This window comes from Antennarius striatus, chromosome 6, assembly GCF_040054535.1.
Source record: "Antennarius striatus isolate MH-2024 chromosome 6, ASM4005453v1, whole genome shotgun sequence".
Classification (NCBI taxonomy): domain Eukaryota; kingdom Metazoa; phylum Chordata; class Actinopteri; order Lophiiformes; family Antennariidae; genus Antennarius; species Antennarius striatus.
Genome location: NC_090781.1, coordinates 21,331,710 through 21,349,690, shown reverse-complemented (window position 1 = coordinate 21,349,690; position 17,981 = coordinate 21,331,710). Strand labels below are relative to the sequence as shown.

General features: G+C 44.6%; 1 protein-coding gene across 3 annotated transcripts in view; it reads left to right on the top strand.

Moving 5' to 3' along the window:
• Positions 1-253: 253 nt before the first annotated feature.
• Positions 254-17,981, top strand: part of ets1 (v-ets avian erythroblastosis virus E26 oncogene homolog 1) — a 35,222-nt gene continuing 17,494 nt past the window's right edge. Inside the window, exons 1-3 of one of the 3 annotated variants that reach the window (XM_068316973.1) lie at positions 254-412; positions 1,870-1,968; positions 5,149-5,296. In XM_068316973.1, coding sequence (XP_068173074.1) covers positions 1,900-1,968; positions 5,149-5,296 — 217 coding nt within the window. In that variant the 5' untranslated portion in view covers positions 254-412; positions 1,870-1,899. Of the gene's footprint in view, positions 413-1,866; positions 1,969-5,148; positions 5,297-12,775; positions 13,190-17,981 lie in introns of those variants that run through there. The other 2 variants (XM_068316974.1, XM_068316975.1) reach the window with 2 other exon arrangements.

The following is a 17,981-nucleotide window of genomic DNA, read 5'->3' as shown; positions in this document are numbered from 1 at the left end:
TGTCCTCATCTTAACTTCTTTTGTTTTCCTTCAAAGCACCAATGACACGTCTCAGTCCACTTCGTACTGGGTTCATCCACATGGATCTGGAATAATAAAGGGAAGCGGATGACAGATGGACGAAGACTGGGAAAGTTTGGAGCATATTAAAACCCCACTCTCTCTCCAAGTGTGCGCATTTACACCTGCACTGCGGACTGCAGGAGAAGTCCGTAGATACAAAGTCAAAAAAAAGAAAGCAAAAAAAAAAAAAAGAATTTGGAGAGGATCACCGTCTGATTGAGGGAGGGACTACGAGTGTGCATAATATTCCTTCCTCCGTGGGACTCGCTGCGAGCAGGTACAGCATCTCTGCAGTCCAGCGCTCAGCTGTCACACTCAGCTGCCCAGGAAACTTCTCGCTCCGCAGCCGGTAAGTGCAAACAAGTTGTTTTTCTTGTTTTTGTATTCACTTTTGTTGTTGTTGTAACTATATCACCCATAAATGATCAGATAGGATGACGACAGGCATGATGTTATCGATGCTTATTTGATGCACCCCGATGGAAGTGTTGGCAACAAACTTTCCGCTTTTCCCAAAAGGAATTTTAAAAAAAAAAGAAAAGAAAAGCGCGCAGCGCGTTTTTTTAAAATTTAACTCGACCTGCATTTCTTCTTATTTTTGCGACCTTGTCGACGCGTTTAAAACACAATGAAACCTGAAACTACAGTTGCGCGTATTTTTTTTTGTTGTTGTCATTTTTTGGAAAACGAACTTCACATTAATACTCCATAAGCTGCCTTTAATACAGAACTCTAGAGACGCACGATGCGTAAGATCTACAACTCAAAAGCAACATTATAAGAGTGTCTTTTATTTCTTGTTTTCCCATCAAATGAGTGACATTTAAGTCAAAGAAAAATCATTTGAATGACTTCATTCTGATTGGCGCATTATTTGCTTTGTTTATGGGCATCAAAATAAAAGCATCTGCTTCTTTTTGAGCCGGTGAACATCTGCAAGCATTGAGTATTGGCGCATCTCCTCCCAGTCAGTCAGCAGCTGCGGCAAACTGGATCTGCCAAACTGGTTAACATATGAATGTGAGGAGGATGAGACCCTCCACTGCCCAGATCCACCATTCCTCCTCCAATGCGATCCTCCAGCTCATTTCACCGTCTCTTTTGTAAATGCTGTGTCAACTAAACAATGTTAAGTGATAAGCAAACAAATTCCTCGTCTGCTTTTTTACAAACGATGGCCAATAAAGCTGATTCTGATTCTGATTCTGATTCTGAAGTGTGTAGGAGGAGGGGGGGGGGGCAGGGGAGGAAGAGGAAGGAGAGGATGAGGAGGAGGAAAAGGAGGTGAGGCAGATGAGAGGAGGAGGAGGGTTTTCTTTTTTTCCACGAGAAGATGGGGAGTGATCCTGTGAGCGAGAAATGATGGAAACGTAAAGTCGACAAGTCTCTGGTGGATTTGCCTCGGCTTAAATCCTTTCTCTCCCCCTTCATGAAAATCAGCTGTGTTTACTTTAAATTAAAAAACAAAAACTTGAACCCTTTAACGTAAATATATTTTTAAAAATTACATTTTTCACCTTCTGAATTGAAAACCGCTGCAGGTTATTGTAAAATTCCCATTTTCTCTTTAAAAACTCTCTTCCCTTTGCCTCGTCTCTCACATCTACACAAGTATATGCCCACACACACACACACACACACACACACACACACACACACACACACACACACACACACACACACACACACACACACATACACACACATATATGTATAGCATACACTAGCACACAAAGTGTAAACAGCGTGTGATAGATAGGTCGCTCCACCCTTCCTCGTCTGTTTATGTGTTGATCCTTTCAGCAGGCCCCGCTCCTCCTGTCCACGGCGCTCGTGATGAGTTACTACATGGATCCAGTTTCCTCCTACCCGGCCCTTCACCCCTGTGACCGTCTGGGCGCAATGGTAAGACCTCTCTCGTAAATTAGCTCATTTTTAAGGCTGCCTCAGGTACCTGCCACACAGTCGGTCAGGAGTGTGTGTGTGTGTCTGTGTGTGTGTGTTAGCTGCTCAGCCATATGGCAGTGCAGGAATGTGTGCAGGAGGTGCACATGAACCATGTGCCTGAACTCTGGATCCCATCACCTCACAGGAACACGCTTGATCTGAGCAGTTTTTTTTTTTTTTTTGTCCTCGCCTGGGTTTAGGTTGCCAGAGTTGCACTGAACCAGTACTTGTTGTTCCTCATGATTTCGTCAGGAGTTGGGAAACTGAGCTGTTGTAGAACAAGACGATCCTCCACAAAGCTGTGAAATCGCCTTTATGAACTTTACCGTGTTGCGCAACCTCCCTGCAATAAGACACACTTCTCTTTAGCAAGCCATATTGTAAATATTGAGACCTGCGGGTTCCCAGCCTCGCCTCTAAACCAATCAAATTGGAGTCAGACCATCCTTACAGATATTCTCAGCTGAGCCGCGGTGCATTGCCGCGTTCTGCTATTGCGAGAACGCAGAGGCTCTTAACGCTTTCCAAATGAGAGAGCTGAATACAGAAGCAGAGACTTCAGTAGCCGGGAACATTGGGATTCCTGGCAGATGAGCATTTGAAAGGTGAAGGCCAAGGAGCAGCAAAATAAATGCCTCCATTTGTATGCAGGGTGCCGGCACATTAGGATAAGAGACTGAGGTTATATGCAAATAGCAACCCCACCCTGGCCTGGTTCAAAACATAGAAAGATGCAGCTCTCCGCCTCCTAATTGGCTCAGGTGGTGGGGTTTGCCTTTGAAATTGAGATGACTGTATACCGGGGCAGACTCGGTCCAGAGGTGAACCTGGGTCAACCCGGCGGCTCTGTTCTCTTGAATTGACATGATTTATCAACCAAATGCAGCAGGTCCTGGTGTGTTTACCATTTAGTGATCAGCGGCGTCTTACCTGCTGCACAGAGACGGTGGATTTAGGGCCAGCTAACAGTCTGTAGCAGCAAAGAAGAACTCTGCAAAAGGTGACCTCAGCTCAGCGTGGTTTTATTTTCTACTCTTTTCTTTGTGCAGGTTTTATTTAGAATGCCAATCAACCTTCTCATGTTCTTTTCTCCACAGCTAACACTCTTCTAATAAATTACAACAGCAGAATAGCATCAATCTGTAGAGACAGGTCGCATCTCATTTGTTTCCCCCTGACATTATATAAGGATGTGTATTCAAGTAAGTAGTGATAAAGTTTTGAAACATTCTATGTCGTCACCTAGTTGTTGTGTGTGGAGTTTGGAATTGGTACAAGTCATAAACATGGTGTTATATTGGTTAAAGTGTTGAAATTTCAAAATAATGTCACATTTGAGCACAACAGAACATCACAAAGTAAAGTTGGTTCTGTCAAATACTCAAGTTGTGGTCATGTTTTTGAATTACAACTCACAGGTGCATTTATTCACACCTGTCTGATAACATTTAGATCCTGTAATTCCATTTGAGACACCACAAGAGGGCAGATAAAAACACGTACAGAACTATCAACAGAATGAAGGAGTGATGGAGTCCCATTTTTAAAAGATATCATGATGCTTATTTCCTCCAGGATTAATAAAGTATACATCTATCTATCTATCTATCTATCTATCTATCTATCTATCTATCTATCTATCTATCTATCTATCTATCTATCTATCTATCTATCTATCTATCTATCTATCTATCTATCTATCTATCTATCTATCTATCTATCTATCTATCTACAGTATGTCTATATTATGACTCTACTGTTATGACTTTCTTCATCAATAGCGGTATTTATACCATAACAGTAGTTCAAATTTTTAAAAAGCATACAATGCATCTAATGTACATCTCATTGCTGTTCTTTTCCGAACTGATGTGATGTAATCACAGGACATTACTGTGTCATCACCTTCCGTTCTCTATATTGGGCTATCCACAGGTTGTAAATATTCCATGAGGCTTCCTCCATGCCTACCTGTCTCAGACTTGGAACTGCTGGAGGCAGCGTCCCACGCAAACCCCCCAGAGGACCTCATAAACTGTCCTCCCCGATGATCCATGCGTGCTTGCTATCAGTAAAGCTTGTCGGCTACTGATAAACGCCGTTGTTCATAAAAAGTGGCGTCTTATCAGATCAGCAGTTACGCAAATACGTCTGTCATGAGAAGACCTCTACGTTGCCAGAACTGACCAATGCGAGGCTTGCCTGTTATAACTAAAGAAGGAGTAGGCTTGAAATGAAGAAATAGTGAGAGAGAAAGTTAGCAGTGTGTATTTAGTAGTTCTCTTCTTCAATTACCACCGAGGGTTGACGTAAAAACACATCATATCTTGTGAAAAAAACATTTCATTGCCCTGAAACTCAACAATATCTTCAGAGTCCTTTGTTTATTGTCGAGCGGAAGTTTTGATATGCTAAAAATGGCCAATCTTTTCTACTATCTCCTGTGTCCACATTGAATTTCATATCTCTCCCAGCTCCCCTGTCAAGTGCTGACTTTAGACTTCCTCCCTGAGAGCAGCCTCTTACGTGAACGTTTCTGTGATAAGTGGGATAAAACAACACGGCGAAGATAAAGCGAATGAGGCAAATTTAGCTGGAGGAGTTATCTTTGTGGGGGGAAACAATGAGAAACAAAAAAAAAAAATGTTTTCAAAAGCCAAGGTTATAGCGCTGGCCTAAGCCACTGGATAGCTTCATCAGTTGCTTCTAGATTAATCTTTCATGACATCCCCGGGCGTGTATGTAAATGTTTTACGGGGTTTAAAAATGAAACTCTGGCGAAACTTCCTTGATACGAGAGAACACGCATTCTTTCAGAGCGTTGGTCCTCCGACGGTTCAAATGTGATTTTGTGCTTCAAACTCTAGTTATTCCAGCTGTTTGGATCATTGATTTTTTCGATTAAATTCCATCGTCAAACCCAAATGTTTGAAACAGTTGATCTGGATCGTCAAGCAGAATCAATCAGACATTCAGAAACATTTAAGCTATGTGGAACCAGTTTCTACTCAAGTAGGCTTTGGCGTCATGCAACTTTTTCCAGATCATTTTCCATCGTAGGGTGGCACAGGTCAAGTGGAGCTCCTGACCATAGTATATTGCCATTTAGTAATGCCAGTATTGCCATTTCCCCTCTAGAGGCAGAGTGGAGGGGTGGCAATGGACCCTCACGCCCAGTTCCCAGCTGTGGTTCACCCCCAGCAGCAGTGCTGTCCGTCGCAGCCCATTTACATCCAGGAGATACCCCCGCAGGAGGTCCCCAATGGACACGACCTCTGTCACGCAGGTGAGGAATGAAATATTCAGAACTCAAAAATAAAGCACCACACGAGTGTTTGGGCACACCAGAGCGTCTGTTTCTGAGTTTTCAACACATCTTTTTTTTTTTTATTTGAGCAGAGAATCGGCATCTTGACTGATGGTAATGTTAAAACTGAGGGTAATGGCCTTACCAGATAGACCGCAATACCCTTTACCAGATAGACCACCCCTTCTGTTGTTCTCTTTTTTCTTTTTCTTTTCTTAGCCGTTCTGCGTGTTAAAGCTACTGTTTCACTTTTATTATTTTGTTTTTTTCAAATTGAGTTTTATTTAAAGCTGGAACATTCCTTCCAGTGCATTTGCCTGTGTTTGACTCCTCCTTAAAAGTGAATGATGCTGGAGGAGTTGGACTCACGCCACGGGAGTAGAGCAGGGGTGCTTGAAGGGTGCAATAGCTCTCTTCTGTCACCTCCCTGAACTGGATGCACGGGGGCAATACAGGGGGCCAAAGGGCGGCCATCTTTTTCCTAAACCTCTGGTTTGGTCTCTGGAGAAACGGAGGGGTCTTGAGTGTGCGTATGTGTTCGCGGATGTGTGCGTGTGTGTGTTTATGCATGTGTATGAGGGGGAGTCGGGATTTGGGATTAGCTGATATTTGTTGCCAGAGACACACTCCTCTGGAGCCCCCACTTCATAGCTCCCAGCGCTAAACCATTGACATAAACACTGCTGAGTGGAAAGAAATGACCAAACGTTGACCTTTTTTTTTTTTTTTTTTTTTGGTCCATCCCTCAAAACCTCGTCTAGTGCAGGTCTGAGATCTTCCGAACCACCTGGAGGCGTCGTTACAGACGTTTAGCTTCTTGTTGATGTCGCGTGGAGCTGCTGAAGGTTTTTGTGCTACCATCATCTGGCATTATGAGCCTGTGCTAACCTCAAAGCAGTTAAATAACCTCCGGCACACCCTTGACTCATTTCGCTCAAACTGAAAACATGTTCACTCCCTCAATATTTTGCACTTCAGAACACACTTATTAAGTTACTATATATAATATACACTGTATAATTGGAAATGGGGGTGCAAACTTTTGCAGCCTGCTCCTGCTATGAGGGGCCTTTAACTCCTCAGACGGGTCTGATTTGAAGCTGCGTGCGTTCATCATTCTTTTTGCGTTACTTATTATTTACCGATATTTATTTTGTCTAACCACCAACAAACATCGGAATGTTGCACTAACTTTTTGACCACTCGGGGGCAGTAGAAACAAGTTGCGATCCTTTCGCCAACATATTTCCACGTCCTCGATTGATTTTTTTTTTTTTTCGCAAGCAGTCATAATTCGCACATCCAGATTTTACAGAAAAAATATGATTCATTTTGGAGTGGTGCTGATAAATAATAAATTTAACTTCTTTAACTCTGTGAATTCTACCAACATCTGAGGTAAATATCGGGTTCTTTATCCTCTAAATATCCTGTCATTTTTGTCTGATTGTGGCTAAAAAAATATGAAGGTGTTTTTGTGCTCACTCACATTTGTCCTTTTGTTAACAATTAAATGTACGTGGGACTTTGGATGTTAAAGATCCATCGCAGGTTTGGCCCTGAGCCCAATGTCACACACTCGGCTTCCTGACAACAGCCATGCCATAGCCGTGTTTACACTGAGGCGACTCTTTGCTATCCAACACTCACACCAGTGGGTCTGCTGTAAACTTCCAGTGTGGAAACGCAGTGTGTGTGTGTGTGTGTGTGTGTGTGTTCTGAAATCCAGACACAGATATCATTCACATGTTCACACACACAAACACACACACACACACACACACCACCAACGTCACGCCGTGATACACACTTCACATGTCCATTCATTAAATTCACACCATGCACCCTGTTCTCTTGTGTGTATTGTATTACTGCATCCTCCCATTCAGTGAATCAGACTCACACACACACACACACACACACACATGCACACACACACACACACACACATGCACATCCACTCCCAGGCACTTATGAGTTCACTGTACATTTAAACATGCCCTCCCATTTAGTACACACACAGACACAGCTGTGATCTGGCACTCAGGGACCATTGGCCTGCTTTATTTGATGTGATTTGACAGCTGGACAGTTGGGGGTGTTGGGGGGTGGTGTGAGGGGTGGGGTGGGGGTGGGGGGTCTGGAAAGACAAGAAGAGTGGGCGAAATACAGTTTAAGGAGAGCGGACGACGGATAAGGAGTGGGATAAGTCACCAGTCTGGAGCTGGCTGTGGTGGGAGGAGAGAAGAAGATGGGATGGTGGGGGAGGGCGGGGGGGGTTGACATGTGGAGCCTTGCAAGAGGGTGGGAGAAGGGTTGAGTGGAGGGCTTTCGCCTCTGATGAGGGGCACGTCCTCACGGGCGCAGGCCCATTTTTTATATCTAAAAGTAAACAGGCAGCCCGCGGGGGTCTGGGGGGTTATGGGAAAGGAGGAAACAGCGATTCTAATCAGGCCGGCGCACACTTCCCCCCTCCAACAATAAAACAAAACAAGAGTGGAAACACAGAAAAGCGACAGACAACTTGTGGAGGAATGGGCCACGCCACCGCCCGTGGCCCCCGGGTTGAACTTCAGAGTACGATGAGAGCTGAGAGGCGAGAAGCATCGGTCAAGAAACAGAGGAAAGAGTCTGTTCACACCAGGCTGAACATTTATAAAGGCCGAAGTATTTTTACCAAACTACATGCTCAGTTTTCCACATCAGATTTCTGAGAAGGCATTGAAATGTGTTATTTACAGAAGGGCGACTGTGGAATTTCTCTCCCGTAATTTAGATTACCTCCTAAAAGAATAAATTCTGCTGACTATCATTTCAAGTTGAGAAACTCCAGCTATCATCTGGAGCCTGAACCTCCTTTGCATTTTAAAGAAACACACTTTAAGACCTTTTTTTTTTTTTTTTTACCCCCCCAAAAGTTCTGCATTTGTTTCGAGGAAGTGCGAGTGCGGTAAGTCCCTCTCAATAGCGCTGTGACTAATTACAAACCACTTCAGTTTGAGAACACGCAGTTCTGAAATGCGTGTAATCACTGTCGACTGATGATGCAACAGATGCCAGCTCATCAGGAAAAGGTTGCGCTTTAATGAATCCTAAGAGAGACCTCCTATTGTTTTTAATGTTTTGATCATGAGATTCACAATCTTCACAGACCGTTAGGCACAATGAGTGAACCGGTTGTGGCAAAAGTGACTACCTCTTGCCTCATAAGGATGCTGTAGGTAAAGGAAAAATTCATCCCTAGATTGACTAAATATTAATTATTTGCGCTAGAAAATACAAACTAATGGAAGTGTATTTTCACAGTTAGACACTTTAAGAGAATGTTTCTAATTCCTGTGATGCACAACTTTCATTTATTTGATTAAAAAAAAAAAAATCTTGATGTTTGATGCTGCGGAGATGAGCGGGGCTTTTTTTCGGAGAGCACAGCGATAACAATGAGGAGGGAGGGCAAGACGAGAAGAGGGAGGTCTGGGAGGCAGAGAGAGGCTCGGAGGGGGGTGGGGATAATTGAATTATCTGCACAATGGAGTGATGGGGGGCACGTGGTGCCGCTAATGGAGGAAGAGATGTCCTTTTTAGCGAAGCTAATTGTTCAGAAAAGAGCTGCGCCTTTGTTCAGGGAGGCCCTGCTATTTTTCCCAGTGCACTTACATGCACACAGTTTAGCAGGGCATGCACACACACACACACACACACACACACACACTCACACATGCATGAGCTCACTGACATGCACACACACACACACACACACACACACACATGCATGAGCTCACTGACACACACACACATATGCTTTCAGAGGAGATTTGGAATGTGAGGCACGGACACACACACACACATGCACACGTGCACACACACACACACACACACACACACATGGACACACTGCTCCTGTCCCAGCTAACCCTCTGATCTCAGCAGGAGATCATCCAGCCTGTGGCACCGTCAGACGGCACCCACCGCAGATAGAGCTGAGACTCAGCTAGCAGACAGAAGGCCACTAGGACCCCACTGTTTTACTGTTCTCCTGTCTGCTCGCTCTCCATCCAGCTCCTTTTACACGGCCGCTTCGAGGCGCGACCGCCGGCGCGCCCTCATTCCGCTCCACAGTTCTGCAGAAATGCAAGCAAAGCTGTAACGTCTCTTAAAACGTAAAGTAGGTTGTGTCTCGAGGTTATCGAGATACAATAGGAGCCAATCATACTCGCATTTGGACGCCCAGAAGGTCCAGATTGTTTTGACAAATTTTGGTTTTCCAACTCATCGGTGAACCCCCTCCCCCCCCCCTTACAACAAACACAAGACAACAGTTAAGTTTACTTTGGTCTTAGTTGAAGTCAGGAGGGAATAAACATCGTGGACTTTCGCCTCGTCGCTCGCACGAGAGATTAGAGCGAACTGAAATGATCCCATTGTGAAATCCGTGTATGTAAAGTAATTCATTTAAAGCGACGCCAATTTCTGCATCACATTTGGTGTAAACAGCATCACCCGGTGTGGCTCAGCGTCACGCCGGGTGACGGTTTGCAAAAAGAGTGACTCATTGATCACATGTCAAAAATGCCACCCTGTTCCTTTTAGCCATATTCCTCGCCTGCGGTCATCATTTTCAAATTCAGTGCTTGGAAAATGTGACAGAAAGATGTGACAGAAATGCAAACTCTTAAAACCAACAACAACAACAACAAAAAACCCTCCTGGTTGACGAGTAAATACCGTTTGACAGCTGTACGAATTGCTCCGCATTCAATAACCTTTCAGTTAAGAAGCAGGTGCTATGGTTACATTTAAGGATTATGGACTGGCAGAGAACACAGATGTGCCAGACAGCAAGCAGTAGAGAGAGAGAGAGAGAGAGAGAGAGCGCTGCTTCAGCTCGGGGTTCAAGCTCTAACACAAATGAGTGAAGCCAGATAACTGTCAAAACCATGGCAACAGCATATGTTAGATGAAAGAGGGAGGCTCTGAAACTGAAACTTGTTTAATCGGGGTCATGTGTCCACATGTGTACCAGTACACACACCGCCCGCTTGATCCGACAGCGTCAAGACAATGAACAATCCCTCTGCTTAAATACCAAATGACAGCTTGTTTCAACAATGGTTGTTTTTTTTTTTTTTATTAGCTGGTACTAAGCAAAAAAAAAAAAAAGTGACACAAGCTGTTTCTCGAATTGATGCACAGATTTCCATGAAGATAAATCAAGGGTTTTCTATTTAACAGCTGCTTTTTATTTGGAAATCATGTTTTTTTTCTCACATCAGTGCTGCTCAGAAAAATATGCTTGTCTTCAGGGTCACTGTACACACAAGGCTGTCCAGGTGAAAAAAAACATCCACCGTAATGGTTACGCCTTATTCTTAGATGACAGAATATCCAGATGTATCCCAGCAACCCATGTACAAAGCGATATTTTTGGAATCAGGTCGAGAGAAAAGTGATTGATTTTGGTTTTGGTGGTAAAGAAAAAGTCCAATTGTCCTATCAGACAAGGGAAGAAGAAAAAACCCCCAAACTGAAATGAGCTTCAGTGACGCCAGCGCAGATATTAGTCAGCAACAACATTAAAGCCCTAATAGCTGCCCCCAAGCACAAAAGGACCTGCCCGTATTCTTAAGACCAGATAGGAGGGAGTTCATTAACTGGAAACAATGAGGTCCAGTCAGAGAGAGTGAGAGACCGGCTGACTGAGATGAAGTGAGAGGCACTATTCTCTCCTCCCCCCAATCCATTCTTCTCCTCCATCAGTCCCTCCACTTTGCCCCATTGGTGAAGCAGCTCTCCTCTCACCGCAGAGCCCACCAGCACTCATTCCGGACGAGGCTCCTATCAGGCCAGTGAAACCCGATCCGGGGGCGGCTAATGGAGCCGGTGAAGCACCACCGGTTTGAAAATCCATGTGTGATCAATATCCCTGGCTCCCCAGCCGTCTATACATGCATACGGTACACACAGACATGTCATATTGAGTTGCATAGTGGGCTGCAGCACATGATTCACTTTAACAAGGTTGTTCATGAGGAGGGTGGATGTATGGAAAGCATTTAGGTTATGTCAGTAATTAAAAAATCAGTACATATTGTTCCTTCGGTGCTTTGTGTTGAAGCCAAATTTTTTCGGTTGTGTTGTATTCCATTCTTTATATTACCAGCAGAGGTGTTCCCTCTGGTTCAGACGGGAGTGGGTAGAAAGGCCAGTCTTTCTTTTGTCTTTGTTCATTTCCAGCTCCAGAACGAATTCTTGATTCAATTTCCACTCAAACATGCTCATCGTTCCTGATTATTGTTGATAAGGAAGGGAGCCTTAAAAAAAAAAAAAGAGTCAAGCAAACTGCAAATGAGGAGGGACAGTTTCCCGTCTTCAAACTGAATTGTCATTGATGATCGACTAACAGGAGGCCCGCTTTGATTGATTTTATTATCTGTAGTATTTCTTAAAAAAATAAAACATATGCTGCATTGAATTAGATTCACCGGATATCTGACGGATGTTTTTTTATTGATCAGCACCAGGTGAACAGGAAATATTCCGAGGTGTTTACGAGGGAGAGTTACAAGTTGTGAGGAAGCCTGGCCCTGCAGAATGTAGGACACAGACAAACCCAGACTCCCCCTCAAGCTCACAGTTAACCGCTCCTCACTTCATCAAAAATATACCTAATCTGCTCGAAATATGCCAGAAATAACAATTATTTAGCACATATTTCGTTATTTTGGTGTGGTGTAACCATCCTTTTGGTGATTTACTGAACCAACTGATTACATTTGGAATCTTATGTTTTTCATCAGTAGGTAGTTCAGATTGTCAATAAAAAAAAAAGGATCCGATCTATTTGTCATCTCAATTTAATTTCAACTAAACAGGAAATTCATCATAAAGCTGTACATCATCTCTTCTGCAGTGCCCCCTTCTAACATCAACGACCCGGATTGTGATATGAATCGCGCCCGTCACGGTGAAACGTCATGAGTTGTGCTTTTAATTATTATGATCCATGTTATTGGGTAGGGGTTGGGGTGTAAGAGAAATAATTTAGAATCCACCTCAAACTTAAATCAACCTCTTTGATTTAACTTTCAGAAGTATGTTGAGAATAAATAAACGTGACGCACAGGCACGCAATAATACATGAGTTGTGTAAATCTGTTATAAGTGAGTTGTTGGAGGAGCTGCTCGCTGTGACTGCAGCTCTGAGGTTCCTCTCATCGCTACAGCGTTTCTCATCCCTATAAAGTCGAGTAATTTTCGGGAACATGAAGACTCCTGACTGCGTCTGATGACGTTAGGAGGTTGTTTCTCACAGGCGCGGAGGGGGAGACGGCGGGAGCGTGTGAGTTTTGCGTGCGTGTGTGCGCGCGTCAGTGCGCACGGAGGGTTGTTTGGGGAGGGAGAGCGGGGCGGGGGCCCGCTGTAATTGAATTGTGAATCAACTGGCAAGTCAGCCGCAAACACCGCCCCCTTCAGCTGTCGTCGCACTCCGGTTGCGCGCAACGCAACGCCCATAGCCAGAGATAGAGAGAGGAAGGAGTGAGTGAGTGTGTGGGTAAGAAAGAACGAGGAAAAGAAGGAGTGTGTGTACACATACCGGAGTGGGAGAGAGGGAAAGAGAAAGAGTTTAAGTTAGGAGTTTAACAAATTTGTTTTCTTTTTTTTTTTCTGAAGAGGGAGAGGTGAGAACCAACATTTTTGGTAGAACTCTTCAGGGCGCGCAGAGGAAGAGATTTCCCCCCCCTCCCCATTAATCTGTGGAGCTGTTAGAATAAAGGGACGCGGCGTTTTGAAGTGACACTGATCTGATGGTCATGACGGCAGCTGTCGATATGAAACCGACGTTAACAATCATAAAGGCTGAAAAGATGGACGGTGAGTAACACAACTCTTCTGTGACAGCTAACCACGAGACCGACAGCACTGCTCTACGTTTCCTCGTATAACGCAATCATCTGCTGGTAAAACGCGGTGATTATTCTTAATTAGATGCGCACTGAGGGACGCATAACATACGGAATGCATTTCAGCGTGGGGAACAGTGCCGATTGCTCAATTTCGGATAACACAACAGTTGAGAAAAATGCAGCCCGGAGGCTCTCACGTATTATAGAGATGTAATAGGCTGTAAAACCAGTGTTGCTCAGTCTGGTTGAATGAATAAGACTCTTACCGGTGTGTCACTGTGTTTAACATACTATGATGATGATTGTGAAACCAGGAGGTGAAGAAAAAAGTTGACAGGCATGAATCTTGACAGTGGAAAATAAACTGTAACTCATTTATTCAGAGATGAGTGTCTGTAGTTAAAAATATGATTTCATGTTCCTGACATTTTCCAACACGCTGCGTGTGTGTGTGTGTGTGTGTGTGTGTGTGTGTGTGTTTTAAAGTTGCATCATCGAGGTGTCAACACACACGTCTTTGATTTGGATGCCTGATGCTCAACTCCACTGTTGATAAATGCTTTGCAGCCCCCTCTTTTTCATCCCATTCCTTCCATGGTCTCTCTTTCTCTTTCTCTCTCTCTCTCCCATCACCACTCTCTGACCCCATATGCAGTACCACACTGGGAGGGCCCAGGCACTCTCATAGCCGGGTTAAGAGACAGGCAGTTGTGCCTAATCGCTTCCCTCCCTCATCTCCTTCACCTCCCCTCCCCACTCCTCCTCCTCCTCCTCCTCCTCCAGTGGTTGAACCGACTCTACAGAGGGAAGGAGAGGCAAGCTGAGGTGATGAATCTGCAGTGCTGAGGCTTTGCCTCTCTGACCCCCGGTGCCTGGAAGACTTGGCTCGCTCCGGGGGTAGTCCGGGGGCACGTACAGGGAAGCCCACAAGCATGAGCTGTGTTTGCACTCGGTTTTTAGACCTTTGTGTGGTTTAACTGCTCATTTTTGCACATGGTCAGGTTACACATGATGGCATGTTTAGATCATTTGCATCTGGCAGCTTTGTACATAAACTAATCCCTGTGTGTTTTAGCAGCTCAGGTGGTGTTAAGCTCGTCTGTAGAGCAGCAAGCTGCATTAACTCATCATGGAAATTTGATACTAATTGCTAGTGTTGACCCACAAAGGGGCTGTGACTCACTGCATTAACCATCCTTTTCTCACTGTTGGTACCTGCAGAACATAGATTCCCACACACATACGCACACACACAGACACACACACACTTGAAAAATGCTGAAATTGCTGTTAAGTTGCCAAAGCTTTATCTTGCAAAACCATTTCGCAATACTCGCTCCTGCTTACCCTCGCTCGGGTGCACACGGGTCAAGCCAAGGTTGCTAAGGAGCAACTCTGCACACATTTTTTTTTCGCCACGACTCTCTCGTGAAAACTCTCTCGTCTGTCTTTCCAATCAGTTAAATACCAATGCAGAAAAAGCCTCCTCAATCTTAAGATGCGGCGGCGAAGCTCCTCATTGCAAACGTGCACAGGGGTCCAACAGACTCTCTGCTTGTAACGTGTTGAACGGGATAAGTGCTGCACACAAAGACGATTATGTTGATTTGCTCGATGGTGAAAGTAGCAGCCATCCCAGTTGGATGAGACTCCTCGGCTTTTCAAGTCCAAGTACTGGAGTACTGGTGCTGCTTTTCTTTCTCCAAACACCTGCAACCACATATTATATATAAATGCATACCCAACGAGCAACCTTAAGTGCCTTCCATCCATCCATATTGTCTGTTCTGTGCAGCTAGTGTCAGTTTACCTAAGGCCTGTCCTCTTTCTCTCCAGCAAAGATAATTCTATTTAAAGTGCTCACACACTGCCAGGGTCAGAGGTGCACCCAAACAAGGTATCTAGCATTCAGAGATTTTATTTTCCCGGTTAGCCTAGATGTCGATTTGTGACACAGCAGTGAACCGTTAGCTCACAGTAACACAGATGGTGGTAGCGTATTATTGCAAGTGTTATGCAAGCATAACAAAACTGTCAGCTCCAGAGAGACATTTTTCAAAGATAAGGGAGAGCATTACTTAATGGAGAAGGTGTTGAGAAATTGCAGACATGAAAGTACAAGCACCCCGTACTTCTTTTTGTATTTGCCACTGCTGAAATTCTTTTGGGTGTTAAAATACACTCAGGTAACGTTGTTCTGAGGTTGTCTAAGCATTCATTTAGAACTCCAGAGAGTTGTCAATCACTTGCAACACATAAATCTGTCTGTTTTGGGCAGAGTGAGTTGTCCTTCTTTACGTCTATCCTCTGTTTCGTCAGGCCTGAAGGTCAAGGATGGGTGACTGACAGGAATGTTTGCAATCATGCCCTGCTGGGTGGCATGCATGAAGGCAGGGAAGGAGCATGAGTGGGAGGCCCACCCTTTATCTGATCAAAATGCTGCTGTTTGTAAAAACTATCAGGCCTGATTCTTTGCTGTGAGCACTTATAAGGGCATCCCGTTTCACATCCGTTGCTTGCGGCACGCAGGCGAACAAAATGACTCTTAGAAAAGCTTTGAATTTCTTGTCCGAGACGTCTTGTATTTTATTGTATGGAAAAGGACTGCCTGCATTAGAACATAAGGTGTTATATAAGCCTCTGTTTTTTGTTTTTTTTTGCCTCAGTGTGTTTGTGTCAGCACTCCTTCAGAAGTGTGCTGTAATATATGCCAATATTTGAATGTGCATTGCTGCCTGGCAGCTGTGCAAACAGGGTTTGGCCGATCCAGGCTTCTCTTGATGTGGTCTGTCAATGAATTGGGCCAAACGTAGCAAACCTGTCTTTTTTTTTTTTTTTCGTCTCGTTTGCCTCGTGTCAACCTGAGGACAACATGGCTTCCCGGTTCAGAACGCCTCTAGTCTGGCCACTGTTTGGGTCATCACCCATACGTCATTGGGTTCTGTTTGAGCGGGTTATGTCTGTGCCTGGGGGGCATCAGATACCAGCTTCATCAATGAGCCCTTCTGTGCTGGTCAGACTCGACAACAGAGGGTGAACACGAGTGAAGTAGCTGTCTGTGAATTTCTGTGATAACCTGGTCTTTTTTTTTTTTTTCCTTCCCAAGCTCCTCAGTGAGGCCACTGTGTTACACCAAATGGGTCATCCCCACCCCCCACTCCCACCACAATTCACTCATCATTCATTCATTACTGCCTATCCTCTTCTGTGTTGCCCAAATAAACATTAAACTATCATACTGCGTGGGTTCTATCTCGACGCTTCCCTGGTGGCTACACGCCTTAAAGCTTAGTCATAAAGCAAGGCGTGTCAGCACCAGATACAGCAGTCTGCTTAAATGGTAAGCATATGGTGAGGGTTGGGGGCTTCCAAGGTGTGGTCGATGTGGCGGTGAGAGATCGCGATGATTAGAGAACAATCGGGCCTCAACAATTTCTTGTTGTCCTCATATTCCACAAGAAAACGAACGAGCAAAACAAGAGAAACATGTTTCCTGGCTGTAGAAGTAAAACATTGACAGGGTTTTATTGTATTTGACAACTCGGTCCAATCCTTCACCCGCTCACTCACACGAGTCCTCCCCCTCCTTTCCCTTTTGTCCTCCGTTTCAAGTGTCTTTCTGTTGGCCACATGAGTTTCTTGCCTTGATGTGGTATCTAGTGGGTTCCTGGTTAGCGCATTGTGTCCCATCCCCAGTCATTCCTTGCTTGTAATCCCTGAGTCACAGCACTAGACGCCTCCGGCACCACACACCGTTTAGCTGTCCGACTGAGTCTCTGCCTCGCTCGCTTACCGGTTCCTGCAACCACAGCCCCCCCACTCCCCTTTTATTACCAGTCTGACTTCGAACTGTAACCGGCCTGGCGCTGCCCCACAAACGGCTCCGCATCCACCCAGTCATCCCAACATCATACTCGGTGCTTTACAACTTTTTCACCCTCCCGCTCTGTCACTGTTTATGTTTAATAGTTCCACATTTAGCAGCTGTGTTTCTTGTAACGGAATGGAAACTGGACCGGTTTGAAAGCAAAGCCTGCTTTGAGAATCAGTCTGCTGTCCGGAAAGGTAGCAGATCTGTTCCACAGCAGATGTTCAGGCCTTCAAAGAGGCCGTGTCGGCCACTTTTTTTTTTGTTTTATGTAACGTATGTTCTGATTCTCTGCCTTGTTTTTGTCTTTGTCTGTGTTTGCGGTACACCACTTGTTTTTTGGAGATGACATGCACTGCATGCTGCTTTTGTACACAGGTGAACAAATGGGGCCACAGACTCATTGTGTATCAGATCTAGAGTCAGACTCGAGTTGAATTATTGGCCAAAACAATACGTGATACAGATGGGTGTGTTCTTGTGAGTGGTTTGCTTTGCTGGGTAGGTGTGATTCTGTGTTTGGCCTAGGTGTCGGAGTCGAATGGGAAGCACCTGCTTTTTGATAGACTGGAGTCCAGCCACAAACTTTAAATGAGTTATGCATGGTATTTATTTGGTTATTTATTTAATTAATAATGAAAGAGGACATGAAGGTAGTTGGTGGGAGAGAAGAGGATGCAGAAGACAGGGTTAGATGGAGGCAACTGATTTGCTGTGGCGACCCCTGAATGGAAAAGCCAAAAGGAAAAGAAAAAGATTTATTTATTTAATTATTCTCGCCTTCCGGATGTCCAGAACATAATGAAAACACGATTTAGAAAATGATTTCAGGAAAGCTGTTGTGTGTTGGCGGAAAACAAAACTTTCGACGTAATTATCTTCTCACATATGT